Here is a 22,838-nt window from a genome sequence, read left to right as displayed (position 1 = left end):
ATAATGTAACTATGTAAAAATATCCATACCTGGGATTCATCAACAGCTGAAACAAGGTTCAATTTGTGAATTCAGGCTTTGAAACTATGTATCCATAACTGTATATTCTAATGTTCCACTGTGTATATAATGATGTTGTTCTTCAGATGTGCAGTGTACCTGCAAGCCTGGCTATGTGGGAGATGGCTACCAGTGTAATGGAAACCTGCTTCAAATGCTCATGTCCTTCCCCGAGTTCTCTAACTTCCTTCTGGTAGGTTGTGAAACAAATGTGCTTGAGTGACCAGCATTGGTCAATATCAATTATCACTGTGGTGATTTAGAACTATAGTTACCAGTTGGTTAACAAATATAAGAGCTTTTTTTTTAATTTATTTTTTTATCTTAGCTCTCAGAGAGCTTATAATATAAATGTGAGTTTGATATTTTCACACAATTTGCTTAATTGCAGCAGTGTTGGTAAATAAGACATGTTGATGATACGATAGCTTGTCACTACTTTTTTCTTGCAGGAAATCTTCAAATACTCCAATTCATCAGTGAAAGGCAAAGAGTTTGTAAGCTACCTCAGTGACTTGTCCATACAGGCAACCCTTTTTGCCCCCAGTAATGATGGCCTCAATGAGAATATGGTAATTATGCATCTTCTGACTGACCAATAGAGAACCAGCTTTGACATTTTCTTAAATTGGAACTGTAGACAAAACGTTTTTTTTTTTGAGGAATAGTGAAGAAGGGATATCATTTCTGTCAGGCTTTTATTACTGTAATAACACAACTTGTAGACAAACTGGCCTCTCCTACAAAAATTAAGCGCTTATGGTTTTTGGCAAAGCCCTAAATGTACAGAAATAATTGAACAAAAATAATTGTAAAAAACACAAATATACCTTTTTTAAGGATTAAAGCTGCTACCCAATAAGACTGTTTGTTTAATACAGGTAAGTTAATTTATGCCCAGACACAAATGAATACATTCGTCAAGGCAGCGCTAATTAACAGATGATATCCCATTGTCATTAGCATGTTTTAAAAACAGTTCATACAAGACAATACTATAGTCCACAAAAAAATTATTTTCTGACTATTTCACAATGGTGTATTATAGTCCAAAGAAACAGGATAGTGTTTGATTGAATACTCAATGGAACATTTTCACCATCACCAACACCTGTGTATAATTGGGGTAAAGAATGCCCTATGGATCAGACCCTTACCAGACACCGCTGGATAATAGGCTCCAAACACTTGATCTTACAATCAATCCTTGCTGGTCCAGTTGGTGATGGGAAACTGGGACAACCGCTTAAAAACTCATTTTAATAGATAGGAGAAAAGAGTCCATAATGTAATCCCATTTTAAACTGAATTTATTAAAATTGTTCCCCCCTTATAGGACATACACTTACAATGTTAGAAAAATCAACAGCATTTGACATAGAAAATCATGCCGCTGGGAATTGCAATGCTCTCTCCTACCCGCCGCAGCTCGGCTTTCCAGCTCAGCTCATTCAAGGAGATCCCCAGAAGGCGTGCTCACGTTCACTGATGGTATATTGTATAGGTTTTTATTACTGTCTGCAAAATCACTGGGAAACATTTCCCTCCCTTCCTGTCCTAGTGATGGTGGTCACTATGAGAGAAAATGTATCCAACTGAGATTCATACAGCAATAATAAACAAATCATTTAATAAGATGGTGTTAGAGGCTCTGTGCATTTTTTCATTACTGTCCTGTGTCCCTATTGGAGAGATTTTTTGCACTTTCTGACTCTGGAACTTAGAATGGCTTTACTTCAATGAAGGTAGCTCACTATGCAGCCATTAGTGCATTGGGTGTCATTCATTTTGTATGCCACACAATCCACTAAAGCCGTTGTCTCCAAACTGCAGGCCAAGGGCCGGATGTGGCCCTTTGCTTGCCTTTATCCGGTCCTTGGGGCACTATTCCACTCACTGATACGGGACACTATTCTGCCACCCAACACCAACAATAGGGCACCATTTCTCCCTGTGATACCATTAATGGGGCACTATTCCTCCCTATGACACCAATAATGGGGCACTATTCCTCCCTATGATACCAATGATGGGGCACTATTCTTCTCCCTAATACCAAACGTGGCGATGTTTTTCTCCCACTGATGTCCCCCTGGCCATAGTCCGCCCCACCCTAAAGTCTGAAGGACAATAAACCAGCCTTTTGTTTAGAAAGTTTGGAGACCCTTGCACTAAAGCAATGACAAAATGCGTGTTAAGGTGCCTCAGATGTTATGGGGTCATAAAGTGCAGGGAATCTCTTCAGCAGGGTCATAAACAGGAATGAAGGTTCTAACCATACCTCATGCTATTCAACCCCAAAAGAAATTGTTTTGATTGAGGTCACACTTTAATGACTGGCTGCAATTAAAAGGTTTACTCTGGGGGTTCCAGGGACAAAATCTGTGCTGTGTAAGTTCACAATATAGCTACATCTGCTGCTAATGCCCTCTGTTTGTACCCTTGAAGAAAATCCATGTGTTTATTGCTGCATTGTGCTTTAATCAGAATGCGATAAACAGTAATTAGGGGAACACAGGACCTTTAAAGTGGGTCGATTTTAGAGCTGAAACAATTACATTATCACGTGAGTTAAAGAGAATTTACAAAATGATGTGCATTGTTTGAGTGAAGATAAGCCCAGTCTGCAGACTGTTGAGACAAATGTAACATTAGTTTTGAAGCTTATTTTTTAAATTTCTTATCTAGTGATTGGATTTAAAAAAATAAAAATAAATAAAAAAAATTACCTTGAACTCTTGATTCAAATCAACAGTGTAATGCCCCGTACACACGGTCGGACATTGATCGGACATTCCGACAACAAAATCCTATGATTTTTTTCCGACGGATGTTGGCTCAAACTTGTCTTGCATACACACGGTCACACAAAGTTGTCGGAAAATCCGATCATTCTGAACACGGTGACATAAAACACGTACGTTGGGACTATAAACGGGGCAGTAGCCAATAGCTTTCATCTCTTTATTTATTCTGAGCATGCGTGGCACTTTGTGCGTCGGATTTGTGTACACACGATCGGAAATTCCGACAACGGATTTTGTTGTCAGAAAATTTTATAGCCTGCTCTCAAAATTTGTGTGTCGGAAAATCCGATGGAAAATGTGTGATGGAGCCCACACATGGTCGGAATTTCCGACAACAAGGTCCTATCACACATTTTCCGTCAGAAAATCCGACCGTGTGTACGGGGCATTAGAGTCACCAGGCCACACAATAAAGAGTTGTTTGGGGGAATGCTACATCTGACTCCCTGTTGGATTTTATATTGGTGAAGCATGATGACTTTCTATCTATTATAAAATTACTTCTACAGTATCTCACAAAAATGAGTACACCCCTCACATCTTTGTAAATATTGTATTATATCTTTTCATGTGACAACACTGAAGAAATGACACTTTGCTACAATGTAAAGTAGTGAGTGTACAGCTTGTATAATAGTGTAAATTTTCTGTTCCCTCAAAATAACTCAACACACAGCCATTAATGTCTAAACCGCTGGCAACAAAAGTGAGTACACCCCTAAGTGAAAATGTCCAAAATTGGGCCCAATTAGCCACCCGCCCCCTCATTCTCTCATACTGGTCACCGCAAGTTCAACAGAAGTTAAGTGCATGTGCTCAGCGTCATATCCAGAGGTTGTCTTTAGGAAATAGACATATGAGTGCTGCCAGCATTGCTGCAGAGGTTGAAGGGGTTGAAGCATCAAATTGGTCTGCATGGCTGTCGTCCCAGAAGGAAGCCTCTTCTAAAGATGATGCACAAGAAAGCCTGCAAACAGTTTGCTGAAGACAAGCAGACTAAGGATATGGATTACTGGAACCATGTCCTGTGGTCTGATGAGAACAAGATAAACTTATTTAGTTCAGATGGTGTCAAGCGTGTGTGGTGGCAACCAGGTGAGGAGTACAAAGACAAAAGTGTCTTGCCTACAGTCAAGCATGGTGGTGGGAGTGTCATGGTCTGGGGCTGCATGAGTGCTGCTGGCACTGGGGAGCTACAGTTCATTGAGGGAGCCATGAATGCCAATATGTACTGTGATATACTGAAGCAGAGCATGATCCCCTCCCTTCAGAGACTGGGCGCAGGGCAGTATTCCAACATGATAGTGACCCCAAACACCCCTCCAAGATGACCAGTGTCTTGCTAAAGAAGCTGAGGGTAAAGGTAATGAAATGGCCAAGTATGTCTCCAGACCTAAACCCTATTAAGCATCTGTGGGGTATCCTCAAATAGAAGGTGGAAGAGCGCAAGGTCTCTACCATCCACCAGCTCCATGATGTCGTCATGAAGAAGTGGAAGAGGACTCCAGTGGCAACTTGTGAAGCTCTGGTGAACTCCATGCCCAAGGGGGAAAATAATGATGACCACACAAAGGTTTGACACTTTGGGCCCAATTTGGACATTTTCACTTAGGGGTGTACTCACTTTTGTTGCCAGCAGTTTAGACATTAATGGCTGTGTGTTGAGTTATTTTGAGGGGACAGCAAATTTACACTGTTAGACAAGCTGTACACTCACTACTTTACATTGTAGCAAAGTGTCATTTCCTCAGTGTTGTCACATGAAAAGATATAATAAAATATTTACAAAAATGTGAGGGGTGTACTCACTTTTGTGAGTTATATATATATATATATATATATATATATATATATATATACATACATACATACATACATACATCTTCACCAATGAGAATTGCGATTGGGGACACCTGGATGGTCAAATCAGGGGTGTTCCAATATGGTGCCCGCATGCGTTCCACGCCTTGTTTTCAAATCACTCGTTGATTTGAAAACGAGGCATGGAACGTATGTCGGCACCATATTGGAACACCCTTTTGCTGTTGAGCTGTAGAAATAGAAGGATACAATTTTATATGACATAATACAATGATTATTCTTCATCTGCATAGTAGTATTGTCTTAATGATTTCTTAATTTGTTTAATTTAATAGACTCTTTCTGGACGTGATATAGAATATCACATTGCAAATGTCAGCACAGTATTTTTTGTGGACCTCAGTAATGGAACATCACTTCAAACACGACTGGGTGACAAACTGCTTATTGTGTTTGGCGACACCTCCTCAGATACCCAAAACAAGGTGAGGCAGACATGTTTCCAGAATACCTCGACAATGTCATTACAGAAAGTTATTATGTTTTTACCTTATATTTTAAATATACTCTATATACCAGAATTACTAGCAGTGGATGCTATGATTTCCCCCCTTTGTTTTTACAGCTGATATTTTTGGGAGTAAAGCATCCTATTCTCATAGTGTATATACTGTACATTTCAGTATTTACTCTAAATACATTTGAAAAAACACCAGTTTCAGCATAAATTACCCATATTGTAATTTACCGACTATGTGCTAGATGATTCGCTTTGTACAGAGTCAACTATCTATGATTCCTGCTTTAATTTTTTTTGTCTAGGCTCCACAACTGAGATCTGTCATGGTTCAGTGACCAGAAAAACAAAAAAAAACCCCCCAAAAAAACAGTTGCTAGGGCTGGAATTAACAGGCTGTCAGATACTAGCAACAGAATAACATGCAGTACCATGGTTATTTTTAAATGTCCAGACATTTAGCATTATAAGCTTCTTGCTAATAAAAATGTAACTAAAATGTAAATGCTTCATATGAAAAATCTAAAATGTATCATAAACTGGTACGTTTTAATGACATACTCTAGCAATCATATGCTGTCAGTCGATTTTCTGCACCAAGGTGACTAATCACTATATTGCACAGTGTGAAGGGGGAAGGAAACTAATCCATCAAGTTTAACCTTAAAAAACGTTCAGAGAACCTAGCTGATTAGTAATTTGGTTTTAATACTTATGTTTTCTGATCCCTTATTTGTTTAGGACCAAACAAGATATGTAGGGGGAAAGCGTATAATACAGTGGGACTACATTGCTTCAAATGGAATTATACACATGATATCTGAACCATTGAAAGCCCCTCCTACACCAATAGTAAGTATAACATAAATCCATAGGTGTGCGCAGCCTATTGTATTAGGTGTGCACCCCAAAGCTCAAACACACGTGCCTTACTCTGCGGCCTCATCTGCACGGGGCAGTGAATGAATCAGAAGTGCTCTGTGCTGAGGGGCTTCCTGTTCAAATTGAAGCATAGTAAACAGTTTACTATGCTTCTGTTATGAATGGGCACAGTGAGTGTGTTTACTGTGTTCCTTTAAAAAGAGAAGAGGCTGGTAAATGATATATTTACTTGCCCCTTCCCCGGTCTCCATCCCGAAACATCGCCCACAGCAGCTGGGAGGAGAGTAGGGAAGCCAGCAGCACTGCGGGGTGGGGGTAACCCAGGCAGTAGGCTGAATGGGTACCGCACATAGGGATTAGGGTGTGCCCAGGCACACCTGGCACACCCCCTGCGCACGCCTATGCATAAATCACTACTAATTATTCAGTAATAAAGTAAAAATGTGTCTGTGTGTAAGTTCACCTGAACTACAGTTTGGGTTTATACTGTCATGGTGATGTGCACCATACATGCACATTGGGTGTGTTAGTTCACTACATCTGTGTGCTTGAGCTACTTTATGCAAATAGCTGTGCATACCTGCGTACTGTCTATAGGTGGCTGTACGCAGCTGTAGGACATCCCGGGCACCAGAAATATGCTAAATGGGCCTTTAATCTGAGTTGTGGTTGTGGGAACAATGATTCCAGTTCTTAGAAAGAAATGCGCTGAAAGAATCTATTCAAAAAACATGCTAACAATAAATGTTTTTGTTGCCTACAGCAACCAATAAGACTCCAACTGTATCTTCTAAAGTGTGGAGTTGAACAATTAAATGTTCCTCATTGAATGGTAACAGCTCAAGCATAACCATGTATCTTATTGGCATACTTTTCTTATGTGATGTACATACAGGGCTGCTGTTAGAAATCACGGGGCCCCGTACAGCCTACCTGACAGGCCCCCCCCCCCCAAAAAAAATATAAAATTATATTTTTACTAAAATTCCATGGCTGGGATGCAAAGCGCGCTGATGTGGTGCATTAGTGTGGGGTTAAAGCAGGTGGTGAGGTGGCATATTGCCTCACACCGGCTGAGGGAGAAAGCCGACAGCACTGCAGGGGGATCTACAAGAGTCACAAGGCAGTGCAGCTGACCCTCCTGCTCGGCAGCTACCCGGGCCCCCCTTTTGAACTGATGGAGTCTGGGCCTGGTACAGGAGGGCCAGCTGTACTGCCTTATCAGCGGCCCTGTGAACATACCTATGTACATCAAGAAAATCCTTCCACTCTTAGGGTGCTTTCACACTGAGGCGTCAGCGGCGCTTTACCGTCATTTTAGTGGCGTCGGTTTACCGTCGTTTTAGCGGTGCTATTTGGCCTCTAGCAGGGTGCTTTTAACCTCCGCTAGTGGCAGAAAAAGGGTTAAAACTGCCCACAAAGTGCCGGTGCAGCGGTGATTTCAATGGGCAGGGACGCTTTAGGAGCGGTGTATACACCACTCCTATAGCGCTGCAAAGATGCTGTGGGAAGGGCTTTTTTTTACCATCCTGCAAGCGCACCGCTCCAGTGTGAAAGCACTCGGGCTTTCACATTGGAGAGACAGGGGAGGCTCTTTACAGGCGTTATTTTTAGCGCTATAGCGCCTGTAAATCGCCTCAGTGTGAAAGCGGTCTTATGAATTGTACTTTATGTAATATTGTTTAATACTAAGAAATACATTATACCCTTATTTAGCAATATCTCTTTGTGACTAGGCCCTACATGCTGGCCATGGAGCAGGCATATTTTTTGGCATCGTTTTTATCGTTGGTTTACTGGCATTAGCAATGTACGCCTATAAGAAGAAGTTCAGCAGAAAGGATTTCCAGTTCCAGCAGTTTCGCGAGGTAACAATTACAATAATATACTCAGAATGCTATTTTGTCTTGCACTTACCGATAATACCTCACAAGCTCAAGTCATTTCATGAAAACAGCACACCATAATGTCTCCCGTAAATGTCAGAATGTGGTATATAAAGATGGGGTGGTTCAATAAAATGCCACTTCCAGGAGAGGAATGTATAAATCGGATGTCTGTGTTGTTTACTGGCTGGAATAAAGCCATTCACCCACACGCAGACCCTTGTGACTGCAATCAAACAGCTCACTGAGCCTGTGACTTCAGTACTGTAAATACCACCACATGATACCATACTAAAATAGAGATTCATCAAACTTGCCCTGAAAATCATTAGCAGCCTATCGCACCTTTAGGCGTTACTTGATGCCATCAAATGTAGTTTAAATACAGAAACTATAAAATATAAGATTTTTATTACTGTTTATTTCTACAGTGGTACCAGAGTATGCTGAATTATTCTCCTTTCGCCTCCTGTAAGGAACTTACAGTCTAAATAATAATACAGACAGGTACTAGGACAAAAGTAAATGACAGGATCATGACAGCTTGTGTGCTTACATTTTCAATAAGCATGCCTTTCTATTCTGATTGGATGCCAGAGGGATCCAAACTATTGTTCAGTGTTTAAACTTTTCCATATCCCTTAGAACCCATTCAAACGCACACGGTATGAGTGTTAGTGCATTGCGGTGCCCTTTATATTTAATAGCATCCCTCTGCAATAACCAATGCACCTCCGACAGATATGCATTGCAGCACACCACAATGCAGGAAATGCACTACCGCCATTGGAGTGTGCCGCACCTGAAAAACAGCTACACGTCTCTTATGGGGCGTACACACGGTCGGACTTTTCAGCTACAAAAGTCCGACAGCCTGTCCGACAGACTTTCGACGGACTTGCGGCGGACTTTCTAACGAACAGACTTGCCTACACACGATCACACAAAAGTCAGTCGAATTCTTACGTGATGACGTACACCGGACTAAAATAAGGAAGTTGATAGCCAGTAGCCAATAGCTGCCCTAGCGTGGGTTTTTGTCCGTCAGACTAGCATACAGACGAGCGGATTTTTCGACCGGACTCGAGTCCGTCGGAAAGATTTGAAGCATGTTTCAAATCTAAAGTCCGTCGGATTTGAGGCTGAAAAAGTCAGTTGAAAGTCCGGAGAAGCCCACACACGATCGGATTACCAGCCAGCTTTAGTCCGTCAGCGTCCGTTGGACTTTTGTAGACGAAAAGTCCGACCGTGTGTACGCGGCATTATTCTTTGTTTAACATGGTGCATTGGCAGGCCATTCTTCTGAATGGCCTGCCAATGGGCTGGCCATTCTTCTGAATGGCCTGCCAATGGGCTGGCCATTCTTCTGGGCTGCCTTAATGCAACCTGCATTCAGTTACGACAGTTAACACAAGCTTCAGTACTGCAAAGTGTGAATGGTCCCTTAATGATATTGTTCAACAATGAGCTGTAAAACTAATAACTTTCATTTAATCTGTTGACTGCCTAACAAGCAGCTCAACCTTAAAATATAGTACAATTAAAAGAATGCTGGAGATGCCAAACTACATGTGGAGTGCTGTGCTAGAGGAGTAAACCAAAGTAATCCAGCTGCTTCACTCCATAAACTACCCTATGGCTATTGGAATGTTACCAGGACAGGAGGGAAATTAAAGTGAACCTTTGCCCAGACTATGCGTACTAAAGTTTTTGCATATTCTCTACAAGCCATATTGGGGTTTATTTACGAAAGGCAAATCTACTTTGCACTACAAGTGCACTTGGAAGTGCAGTCGCTGTAAATCTAAGGGGTAGATCTGAAATGAGTGGAAGCTCTGCTGATTTTATCATCCAATCATGTGAAGCTAAAATGCTATTTTTTATTTTCCTTGCATGTCCCCCTCGGATCTACAGCGACTGCACTTCCAAGTGCACTTGTAGTGCAAAGTGGATTTGCCTTTCGTAAATAACCCCCATAAGCACAATAAAATAAGCCATCAATCATCTTTGCAGCTGTAAACAAATCTCACAGCAAAGGCACTAAAATCTTAGCTTTCTGTCTTATTATGTTATATTGCAGCATGATCTTGGCAGCCGGAAAACCTTCTAATGCAAACACACAGCAGGTGCCACAATTGTGATTATTTAAAATAATTAACTTCACAATACATGCAGCCAAGGAGAGGTCATAGATGGTTTGCTTTAAAGCTTCTTTTACTGCTTCCCAATATGTAATTACTTTAATGTCTAAAGTCTGGGCAAAGGTGCACTTCAGGGAAACATGTACTCAAATAATTCAGCATATAGTTGCCTAGGACTCCAGTTCCAAAGATTAGAGATCCCTCCTCTCTCAACCAACTTTACAGTGGCTGCCCTCCCAGTTGGGTCTCCTCTTCTTCCTCCCTTCCATATTTTCCCCTCTTCTTCCCTAATCCATTACTCTATCCACCCCCATCACCTGTCACCAGAAGATTCGGACAACAGTGCGTCCTGCTGTCAGAATACAATGCCCTGGCGGATGGAGGGGGGCGGGGGATTTCTCCATCCACCCTGTTTGTGCGGATGGAGGAATCAGTTTTGGACTGAATAGAAAAAAACGAACAGTCAATAGCCAGCTTCACTCAGTACTCAAGCCACAGAACCAGGCAATTAACATTGTTAGAAGATGGCAGTCTACGCATTTCCTTTAACTGTATAGTTAAGTAGAGTAATTTTGTATTTTTTCACATTTCTTTTAACTGTATAATTAGAGTAATGTAGTGTTTTAGTGAATATGTGATAATATAGATTTCTCTTTTTAATGAATACAGGATGAAGATAAACCCTCTGTGTCTGTGTCTGAGTTTGACACAGAACCATCATCAAACATTGCAAACCCTATGTATGAAAGTGTCACAACAGCTACCACTCCAGCTGAGCCCACACCAGATTCAGTTTATCATCCATTTTCTGTAAGCATTCAGTGTAATTTTGTGCCTATCTTGAATTTGGCTTAATATTTTTTGATTTTATATATAAAATACAGCAAAATCAGTTATTTAACCACCTCAATACAGGGCACTTAAACCCCCTTCCTGCCCAGACCAATTTTCAGCTTTTGGTGCTCTCACACTTTGAATGACTATTACTCAGTCATGCAACACTGTACCCAAATGAAATTTGTGTCCTTTTTTTCACACAAATAGAGCTTTCTTTTGGTGGTATTTAATCACTAATGGGTTTTTTATTTTTTGTGCTATAAATAAAAAAAGACCGTAAATTTTGTGAAAAATTGCCTTTTTCTTTGTTTTTGTCATAAAATTTAGCAAATTAGTAATTTTTCTTCATAAATTTTGGCCACAATTTATACTGCTATATATCTTTGGTAAAAATAACCCAAATTAGTGTATATTATTTGGTCTTTGTGAAAGTTATAGAGTCTACAAACTATGGTGCCAATCACTGAAAATTGAAAACATCTGATCAGGCCTTCAGTACATCAGGTGAATCTCATTTCTTGAGGTACTAACAAGTGAGAAAAGTACAAATACCCCCCAAATGACCCCTTTTTAGAAAGTAGACATTCCAAGGTATTAAGTAAGTAGCATGGTGAGTTTTTTTAAGGTGTAATTTTTTCCCACAATTCTTTGCAAAAGGAAGATTTTTTTTTTTTTTTTTTTCAAAATTTTCATATTAACTGGTTATTTCTCTCACAGAGCATATGCATACAACAAATTACACCCCAAAATACATTCTGCTACTCCTCCTGAGTATGGCGATACCACATGTGTGGGACTTTTACACAGCCTGGCCACATACAAAGGCCCAACATTGAAGTAGCACCATCAGGCGATCTACGAGCATAAATTGCACATCTCATTTCTCAACCACCTATTACACTTTTGAAGGCCCTGGAGCACCAGGACAAAGGAATTGCCCACAAAATGACCCCATTTTGGAAAGCAAACACCCCAATGTATAATCTATGAGGCATAATGAGTCTTTTGAACGGTTATTTTTTTACCAGATGTTTTTGGAAAATGTGGAAAAAAAATGAAAACGCATTTTTTTTTACACAAAGTTGTCCATTTATAAGATATTTCCAACACATAGCAAATACATAGCAAAAATGACACCCCAAAATACATTCTGCTACTCCTCCTGAGTATGGCGATACCACATGTGTGGGACTTTTACACAGCCTGGCCACATACAAAGGCCCAACATTGAAGTCGCACCATCAGGCGATCAACGAGCATAAATTGCACATCTCATTTCTCAACCACCTATTACACTTTTGAAGGCCCTGGAGCACCAGGACAAAGGAATTGCCCACAAAATGACCCCATTTTGGAAAGCAAACACCCCAATGTATAATCTATGAGGCATAATGAGTCTTTTGAACGGTTATTTTTTTACCAGATGTTTTTGGAAAATGTGGAAAAAAAATGAAAACGCATTTTTTTTACACAAAGTTGTCCATTTATAAGATATTTCCAACACATAGCAAATACATAGCAAAAATGACACCCCAAAATACATTCTGCTACTCCTCCTGAGTATGGCGATACCACATGTGCGGGACTTTTACACAGCCTGGCCACATACAAAGGCCCAACATTGAAGTAGCACCATCAGGCGATCTACGAGCATAAATTGCACATCTCATTTCTCAACCACCTATTACAATTTTGAAGGCCCTGGAGCACCAGGACAAAGGAATTGCCCACAAAATGACCCCATTTTGGAAAGCAAACACCCCAATGTATAATCTATGAGGCATAATGAGTCTTTTGAACGGTTATTTTTTTACCAGATGTTTTTGGAAAATGTGGAAAAAAAATGAAAACGCATTTTTTTTACACAAAGTTGTCCATTTATAAGATATTTCCAACACATAGCAAATACATAGCAAAAATGACACCCCAAAATACATTCTGCTACTCCTCCTGAGTATGGCGATACCACATGTGCGGGACTTTTACACAGCCTGGCCACATACAAAGGCCCAACATTGAAGTAGCACCATCAGGCGATCTACGAGCATAAATTGCACATCTCATTTCTCAACCACCTATTACAATTTTGAAGGCCCTGGAGCACCAGGACAAAGGAATTGCCCACAAAATGACCCCATTTTGGAAAGCAAACACCCCAATGTATAATCTATGAGGCATAATGAGTCTTTTGAACGGTTATTTTTTTACCAGATGTTTTTGGAAAATGTGGAAAAAAAATGAAAACGCATTTTTTTTTACACAAAGTTGTCCATTTATAAGATATTTCCAACACATAGCAAATACATAGCAAAAATGACACCCCAAAATACATTCTGCTACTCCTCCTGAGTATGGCGATACCACATGTGTGGGACTTTTACACAGCCTGGCCACATACAAAGGCCCAACATTGAAGTAGCACCATCAGGCGATCTACGAGCATAAATTGCACATCTCATTTCTCAACCACCTATTACACTTTTGAAGGCCCTGGAGCACCAGGACAAAGGAATTGCCAACAAAATGACCCCATTTTGGAAAGCAAACACCCCAACGTATAATCTATGAGGCATAATGAGTCTTTTGAACGGTTATTTTTTTTCCAGAAGTTTTTGGAAAATGTGGAAAAAAAATAAAAACGCATTTTTTTTACACAAAGTTGTCCATTTTATAAGATATTTCCAACACATAGCAAAAATGACACCCCAAAATACATTCTGCTACTCCCCCTGAGTATGGGGATACCACATGTGTGAGACTTACACAGCTTGGCCACATACAGTGGCCCAACATCCAAGTAGCACCATCAGGCGTTCTAGGAGCATACATTACATAGATAATTTCCTGGCAACCTATCATTTTTGAAGGCCCTTCATATTTCTAACACATAGCATGTACATACCAAGAATAACAATCCAAAATAAATTCTATTGCGGAAAGGATTAAAAAAAAAAAGTATTACCTGTGCTTTTAGTAGTGTCCACAGAAGAGAGCACTGGTCCAGGCAGCAGTCAGGGATGTGCTTAGCGACAGCAATAACTATCCAGGCAGCAGGCAGGAATATTGTCTATAGTCGGCACAGCACAGTCCATAGGAATTGTCCAGGCAGAGACAGCCAGCACAGCCATAATATTGGTCCTGGTACACTGTTACCTGCAGACACACATTATTGTACCGCTCTCCAGCCCTTCATAAACATACTGCCTCTTGCTACAGCGAATTATTTGCATAGTCCAGGTAGCAGGCAGATGTGTGGTCTGTTCATGCGGCAGGCAAAGGCATGATGGCAGTAAGTCAGCAGAAGGCTGAGGGCCGCAATCGGGTAAGACCTGTGCACAGGGGCACAGGGGTAGAGGCTTCGACCCACCCAAATCTCTATGAAGCCTCCGGACTCCAGACCCTAATCCGGAAATTACAAAACCGGGAGAAAACAAAAAAAATTGTTATCTCCATCCGGAAAAACTTTTCTGGAGCCCCTCACATATGTGAGACCCCTGTGTACTATAGTAGCAGGGCAACAGATCAGTCCAAGTGGTAGGCAAAAGCATAGTCCATAAAACAAGCCAGGGTCAGTTAACGTGCAAGCAGTCCAAGCGGTAGGCAGAAGAGTAGTCACAAAACAGGCCAGGGTCAGTTCACGAGCAAGCAGTCCAAACGGTGGGCAGAGGCATAGTCAAAACAGGCCAGGGTCAGTTCATGTGGAAGCAGTCCAAACGGTAGGCAGAGGCATAGTCAAAAAGCAGGCCAGGGTCAGTTCACATTGAAGGCAGTGGCATGGTTATTTTGGGGAAGCATGGAAAATGATCAGCGAAAATGGGGAAAATATGGGCTAATAACTTGGGGATGTATGATACAGTTCGAAGCATTCACCAATGCAAAGGCCAGGTTGGGAGGGACACTGGGGACAATAGTAGCTTGTATCTTTTCGAAAACCTCTTCTGCTGCACACACGACATTTTTTTTGCCGTCTTCGGCCTGTTTCCGATGGTGGAATGTTGTACTGGAAGTGGCGTTCATGAAGTCGGCTAACAGCATCAGAACGAGGTAATTCTGGGAGGGGTCTTTGTGGATAGATGAGGGACGTGACTACTTCTTCTATGAATTTTAGGAAGGAGGCGGGGCTTTCTGTGGATTTTGTGTAGATTATGTAGGAATTGTAAATGGCCAAATGGATTAGATATATTGCTACCTTCTTATACCAGAATCGGGACCTCCTTATTGACAAATAGGGCTGAATCATTTGGTCATTGAAATCCACCCCCCCATGTAGAGATTATAGTCTTGGACACATGTCGGTTTTTCAATGGGACCTCGTCTTCGCTGAACTACAACTGCAGTGTCATCATGAATGGTGGACATCATGTGCACGTTCCTGTTATCCTTCCACCTCAAGGCCAGCACTTCATTACATCTCAGTGTTGCTCTTTCCCCCTTTTTCAGCCTTTTGTTCACAATGGATTGTGGGAAGCCCTTCCTATTTTTTCTTGAAGTTCCGCAGGCCAGGGTTTTTTCAATATAAAGGTGTCTGAAAAGGGGCAGGCTGGTATAAAAGTTGTCCAGGTATATATGATAGCCTTTTTTTAGAAGTGGGTAAGCCAGGTCCCATACAATTTTTCCAGTTGTGCCCATGTAGGCCGGGCACTCAGGGGGCTGGAGCTGGGAATCTCTTCCCTCATATATGCAGAATGCATATAGATATCCCGTGGCTCTCTCACACAGCTTGTAAAATTTGACTCCATATTTGGCTTTTTTGGTAGGAATATACTGTTTTATTCCTAGCCGGCCTGAAAATGGTACCAGGGACTCATCCACACATATAATCTTCTCGGGGACATAAAGTTCTGCAAATCGTTGGGAAAATGAATTTATTAGTGGGCGAATCTTGTACAGCTTATCGGAATTTGGATGATTGCGGGGAGGGCACTGGGTGTTGTCGTTAAAATGAAAGAATCTCATAATCATCTCATATCGGGACCTGGACATAGCGGCAGAATACATGGGCATATGGTGTATGGGGTGGGTGGACCAATAGGTATGTCCTTCATTTTTTTTTGTAAGCCCCATATTTAGGGTGAGGCCCAAAAACAATTTGAACTCCTCCATATTCAAATCTCTCCACTCAAACGGACGGGCATAAGATGACTGGGGGTTGCTGGCAATATACTGCTGGGCATACAAATTTGTCTGGTCGACAATGAACTGCAGCAAAGTGTCGGGCAAAAACAGGTGAAAAAAATTGATCTCTGTAAAATTTTGGGTGTTGGCCTGCACACCTGGCTGTGCTGTGAAAGGGGGAATATTTGGTGATCCCGAGTTGGAAGGCAGCCATGTTGGGTTGGCAAGACCATCTGGCATATAGGTAGCGGCCCTGGCTCTTGGGGGACGTGACACTCCAGTAGTTGGGGGAGTTGAATTTCCTGTGCTGGAACTCAGGTGTGATGTGGCAGCACTGGTACTGGGCATTTGTGCGAGGGGCCTATCTCTGGTGGCAGCACTGGTACTGGGCATTTGTGCGCGGGGCCCATCTCTGGTGGCAGCACTGGTACTGGGCCTTTGTTCCTGGGGCCTATTGCTGGCGGCAGCACTGGTACTGGGCCTTTCTTCCTGGGGCCTATTTCTGGTGGCAGAGCTGGTACTGGGAATATAATCCCGGTTGCTGGCGACTTCCTGGGTTCCAGAGTGTCGTGCCCTTTTAGCAGGGACCCATTCTTCATCCGAACCATTGCTACTCTCGATCGGCTCAAATGCCGAACTTGATTCGGAATCAGAATGGGACTCTGATGAGAGCTCCCCGGTGCTCTCATCAGTCATAGAGAGGATCTGGAACGCCTCCTCACTTGTATATCCTCTTTTGGACATGGCTGTGTGGCGGGTAGCTGTGCGACAGGTGACAGATGGGTGGCAGGTGACGGTCACTGATGGGCTGTGCGATGGGTGGCAGGTGACGTTCACTGAGAGGTGATGGTGTGATGGGCGATGGTCACAGATAGTTGACAGGCGACGGTCACTGATGGGTGACAGGTGCACCGCTGATGGTCACTGATGGGTGACGGGTGAGAGGGCACGGTCACTGATGGGTGACAGGCCACGGACAGTGACAGTCACAGATTGTTGACAGGCGACGTCACTGATGGGTGACGGGTGCACCGCTGATGGTCACTGGTGGGTGACGGGTGACAGGGCACGGTCACTGGTGGGTGACGGGTGACAGGGCAGGTCACTGATGGGTGACGGATGACAGGGCAGGTCACTGATGGGTGACGGGTGACAGGGCAGGTCACTGATGGGTGACGGATGACAGGGCAGGTCACTGATGGGTGACGGGTGACAGGGCAGGTCACTGATGGGTGACAGGGCACGGTCACTGGTGGGTGACAGGGCACCGCTGATGGTCACTAATGGCAGTCTCTATGTGACAGGTGCACTTTTTATGGGGTGACTGTTGGGTGACAGATGACAATTGGGGGGGGCGATGGGACAGAAGTGGTGTTGGTGCAGACACTACAAATACAAAGATCTGTAACTCACTGCTCCTGGCTCTTCTCTCCTCACACTGGAAACGGTGTGTGAGGAGAGAAGGGCTAGTAACAGCTAGTGACAGGTCTTTGTTTACACTTAGTGATCGGCTGTGAATGGATCACAGCCGATCACATGGTACACAGTACTGGCCAATGGATGTAAACTATCGTCGGTGACGAGCAGTGTTCCCGGGGAACACGCCGCCACCGACGTGCACGCGCAGCGCGCTCACGATCGCGCGCATGCGCCGTGCAATGCGGGATGTACCATTAGTGATCGGCCGTGACTTCATCACGGCCGATCACGTGGTAAACAGCCATGCGCAGTGGCTGTTCACCCCTGTCGGTGACGAGCGGTGTCTCGGTGACACGCCGCCACCGACAGTACAGGGCTGCGCGCTCACGATCGCGCGCATGCCCTGTTTAAACGGTGGACGTCATATGACGTCCACTCAGAACAATAGGCTTACCGTCCGGCCGTCATATGACGGTGGGCGGTAGGCTAGCGGTTAATGTCCATGCTGCAAAATCAATGATCTTATACCAGCCAGGTGTCCCCAAACTTTCAAAACAAAAGACCAGTTTACAGCCCTTCAAACTTTAGGTGGCAATGACAGCTTTGTACTAGCAGATCTGCTTCGTCATCAAATAATGTACACAAATCGTATGTTTTGTTCTCCGTATAAATGTATACCATATGATGCTATCTTGTAGCTTGGCTTATCTCCTACTCACTGCTAAAAATGTCTTATATGTTTTTTGACAGCCTAAGAATAATAAAAAAAAAAAAAAAAAAAAAACTTTAGGGGTCCAGATTGTGGCCAGTGGGAGTAGAAAATGCCATGGCATCGGTGTTAGTAAACAATGCCATAGGCTTGGTGGTCAGTGGGAGTAAAACAAATTACATGATTGGTGTCAGTGGGAGGAATAGTCCCCCATCATTGGTGTGAATGGGAGGAATAGTGCCCCATAACTGGGGTCAATGTTTGAATTAGTTCCCCATCTCTGGTATGAGTAGGAGGAATAGTACCCCATTGTTGGTGTCAGTGGGAGGATTAGTGCCCCATCTTTGGTGTCAGTGGGAGGAATAGTGCCCCATCTTTGGTGTCAGTGGGAGGAATAGTGTGCCATCTTTGGTGTCAGTGGGAGGAATAGTGCCCCATCTTTGGTGTCAGTGGGAGAAATAGTGCCCCATCTTTGGTGTCAGTGGGAGGAATAGTGCCCCAAGGGCTGGATAAAAGCAAGCAAAGGACCACATTTGGCCTGTGGGCCTCAGATTGGAGACCCCTAATCTATGCAATAAAACTTGTAGTGAATTGGAAAAAAAATGTAAATCATATCTCGTCTCTAAAGAATGTGCAAAAAACAATTTGATGAAAAACAGTTTTCGATTTTCTTTTACAAATCAAGTTCAGAATACCAATTTTGACCTTTGATAAACAGGCCCTATAATGTAAATGAATGTATTATCACATGACATGTACTTGGCAGACAGTACTCCGTGCAGGAAACCATGACACACTGATGGCAAGAGAAAGATCATCTATTTAAAGAACCTCCTATTAAATTTCTGAGTGCTTACAGGGCCTCGTGCAGTGGAACACTTGCCAATTTGTCACAAAGTCTGAAGGCACCTTCCTAAATCATCCAATATACAAACATTGGATATGTAATACCATTTGCATTAAGCAAAATTTTTCATTAAAGCTGCACTCTAGACAGAGATAAGACACAACTTAAACCTGGTTTACCTTAATTCATTTCTTGCATTAAGGTAAAAAATGTTTAGGCATCATTATCCCCCCCTCACCCCCCAAGCGCTGTGCACATCTACAGCTCTTCTCTCCCCTTGCTTCCTGGTCTCACTGGGTTTTCTGAAGCGGTGGCAGCCATTGGCTCCCACTGCTGTCAATCAAGCCCAGTGAAGAAGGGGCAGGGCCGAGTCCCGCTGTGTGTCAATAGACGCAGCCAGTGCTGCTCAGGATTAAGCCAGCACAAATGCCGCCATAGGAATCCGCTTCCTCTGGGGGCACTCCCGAGGGAGAAGGAGCCAGGAGTGCCAGTGGAGAACCCGAGAAGAGGAGGTTTGGGGCCGCACTGTGCAATTCTATTGCACAGAGCAGGTAAGTATAAACCTGTTCGTTATTTAAAAACAAATAATTTACAATCACTTTAATGTATCTCTGTAATCATTTATACATTTTTCAAATGCATTTTTAAAATGTAAGCAGTGTATGCACCTACATTTGTCCTGGTATCAGCCTCTTTCAGTCCTGTACAGCAGGGTTGGAGTGTGAGAAGAAGCAACACAAGGAACCAATCTGTTCATGTGCTGACAAGAAGCATGCTGATAGGAGAAGAAAGCTGAGTGACAGAGAGATGTGCTGCCCTTCTTTTCACCGTGTGTTCACGTTTATGAACAGTAAAGTTGGATTCACACTTTGCATGCCTAGATGTGCATGGATCTGTGTACAACATACAGCGTTACCCTTAAAAAAAAAAAATGTTTATAAAAACAAATCTATTGTACCTTAACAAATAACCTATAGAAATATGGTTATGGTATAAATTTTTTATTTTGTGTAGCACTGTACGATACACATAACGTTTCTTTAATATCATTCAGATATTTATACAGCAGTTTGAGCTGAGGGGGTTTAAGGTTAGCGCAGAAATCTTTATATTTGCTTTTTGAATGGATCCATATAGTTTCCCTTTTATACTAAACTACATTACATAGATGTGAACCTGCCACATAGGAGAGAATTGCATTTCCACTTGTAATGCATCTTCATGCAACAAATACATGAGTTTTTCGGCTGCATCAAAATGCACCTGTGTGAATAGACCCTGATTAATCTAGCTGCAGGTAGTACCCTTATTTTAAAACCATGAGTGAGGGATAAAGCTAGGTTGGGCAAATAACACTAGGATCACTAAGAAGGTAGGCAAAACATCAGTTTTGGGTAGAGGGTATTTTTTTTTTTTTTTTTTTTAACAAAAGAGCATTTTTGTAGATACATCATACTGTATATATCCTTATAATTAAAGTAGAATTCTAGGTTTAATCTAACTACTCGTAAAACTGCTCCAACGCCCCTTTTCTAACATCTATACTAACTAGTCTGTGGAAAAAAGATGCATATACTTACCTATTTTCAGGCTGCTCCGGTCCGGTCACATAATCGGCTCCCCTCTGTCAGCTAGCAGTATCTTCAGGAGAAAGGAGGGATGGCCCATAAAAAGCCTGTGTTTGAAGTCACTACTTAGGCCAGCCTTTTTCATCCAGGGTGCCCAGGCACGCTGGGGTGCCTTGAGGTTTCTTCAGGGGTGCCCTGACAAAATGCCTAAAAATTGATCAACAATTGTATACAAGCCAGCCTTTTGGTTGCACAAAGCCACAGGTTTTCATTATGCACCATTACGACTTTCTAGACACTGGTATCCTAACAACCAATGACATCATCAGTTGATAAGGTGGATGTCTGTTGCCTCCACAGCATCCTTGTTTGAACCTGACTGATGGAGAGAAATTGAGGGAGACGAGAAACATTGGTATACTAGTCAGCAGGGGCGGACTGACCATTCGGTACTCGGGCACTGCCCGAGGGCCCCATGCCACTAAAGGGCCCCATCAGGGTTGCCAGCCTCAATAAAACCAGGGACAGTATGTAAAAATCATTTTTTTTAAAAATCCCAAGATTATAGCTGCCCCACCTCTCCAGTACCTTTTCAGTGTGTGTATGTGTATTCTGTGTGTCTGTGTGTGTATACTGTATGTGTGTGTATAGTGTGTGGCCCCATAATCTCCTATTGCCCGGGGGCCCCATAATCTTCTCCTATTGCCCGGGGGGCCCCTTGAGTTGTCAGTCCACCCCTGCTAGTCAGTACAAGTGTGCAAAAGTGTATTTGCTTTGGAAGAATAAATCACCTCTAACATTGGCTGTCCTAAGTGTGTGGATGTTGATGTATTATGTAAAACGATTAGTATAACTTTTTACATTATAGAATGGGGTGCCTCAAGAGTGTCCATAATTTTAAAGGGTGCCTCGACTGATTCCCTGAATGTTAAAATTTTGTTTATGATGGTTTGCTTTCAGGGCTCATTTAAATGTGTGCTCAGCCCAATACAGCATCTAAAACCATTTGTTTACTTTTTTCCACTGCTGAGCTGCATACAGGCAGCCCCAAAAAAGTAAATGGGTACACAGTGACTGGACAGACAGACAGGTATGCAGAGGCAGATGAATGAACCAAGGCACAGACCCTGTGCCATCAGCTCCGTGCACCTGCCCATGCACACCTGTCAAACTCGGCCATTCAGGCGAGTCTGTACAATCATTGTGTACTCATTCACTGCACGCAGCTCAGTGGTACTAAAAAAAAGTACAACAAATGACTCTGCATGGGGCTAAACAACCATGTGAATGAGCCTTTATTTTGTACAGTATGTTAGCTAAATTCTACAATTCACAAACTACATACATTTCATATGCATGAGATCTGAATCTGTCTATTTTAACTACAATAAGTATCATTGTAAATATGGGTTTTAATTCCCTTTTTGATTTCTTTTAGGATTCGGATGATCAGCAGCTAGTATCCTTTGGCGGGCGAATCAAATAAAGAAGAAATAGATAGTGTAGCATTACATATAAAACAATAACAACAGTTTGTCCTTGTAAAATAAGACATTTGTTGTAATTCTCTGATGCCAACCACCTATCAAATGACAGAAAAAAAAGACTATTTGCCACATTTGTAATCTAATATCTGTTGGCTCATTCATTTTGTGAATGTACGGTTTCCTGCCTCCAGAAGAACTGAGCCTTGCTCTGGGGCAGTTCATCAAATTACTGGCTCTTTTTGCTGTGAAATTGTAAATAAAATGTTTTAATGTCTCTGCCTGGGAATCTTTTATAATCACATTCTTATTTATTATAGGTAAGATTTATTTCGTTTTGCCCCGCAGCCACCGATCAGATTCAACCTGCACCATTAAATGACACCTGAAGAATGAGGATTGAAAACCAGAGTGTTAGCTCTGGGGCTAAATAGAATAGCTCTCACTTAATGTGTATCTGAACCAAACAACAAGTCATGTATTGCAGCTTACAAAAGATCCAAATGCAGATAAATATATTGGCAAGTTTTTGAGGGTTTTACAGTTACAGTTTTCACCTATTTTCAATATTTGTTAATCAGGACTGCAACATGCTTGTGCAATTTGTGTGTGCCCGGCTACTTATAGCATCCACCTGAAACACATATGACAGGGTGAAAACTTAGGAGAACAATAGTGACAAGGATAGAACTTTGTCATCCCATAACAAAGTGTCTGTTGATTTAGAAGTATTAAAAATGATTTT

At 42.3% G+C, this 22,838-nt stretch overlaps 1 protein-coding gene across 1 annotated transcript in view; it reads left to right on the top strand.

Annotated features, from left to right (window-relative positions):
* The window catches only part of STAB2 (stabilin 2), a 263,642-nt gene extending 241,272 nt beyond the window's left edge, over positions 1-22,370 (top strand). Inside the window, exons 63-69 of the mRNA XM_073620305.1 lie at positions 147-253; positions 513-632; positions 5,024-5,173; positions 5,947-6,057; positions 7,824-7,955; positions 10,784-10,924; positions 22,048-22,370. Of these exons, the coding sequence (XP_073476406.1) occupies positions 147-253; positions 513-632; positions 5,024-5,173; positions 5,947-6,057; positions 7,824-7,955; positions 10,784-10,924; positions 22,048-22,095 (809 nt within the window). The 3' untranslated portion in view covers positions 22,096-22,370. The remainder of the gene's footprint in view (positions 1-146; positions 254-512; positions 633-5,023; positions 5,174-5,946; positions 6,058-7,823; positions 7,956-10,783; positions 10,925-22,047) is intronic.
* Positions 22,371-22,838: the final 468 nt, after the last annotated feature.

The sequence above is a fragment of the Aquarana catesbeiana genome, linkage group LG03 (genome assembly GCF_042186555.1).
Source record: "Aquarana catesbeiana isolate 2022-GZ linkage group LG03, ASM4218655v1, whole genome shotgun sequence".
In the NCBI taxonomy this organism is placed as follows: domain Eukaryota; kingdom Metazoa; phylum Chordata; class Amphibia; order Anura; family Ranidae; genus Aquarana; species Aquarana catesbeiana.
This window is presented reverse-complemented; position numbering and strand designations above follow the sequence as displayed.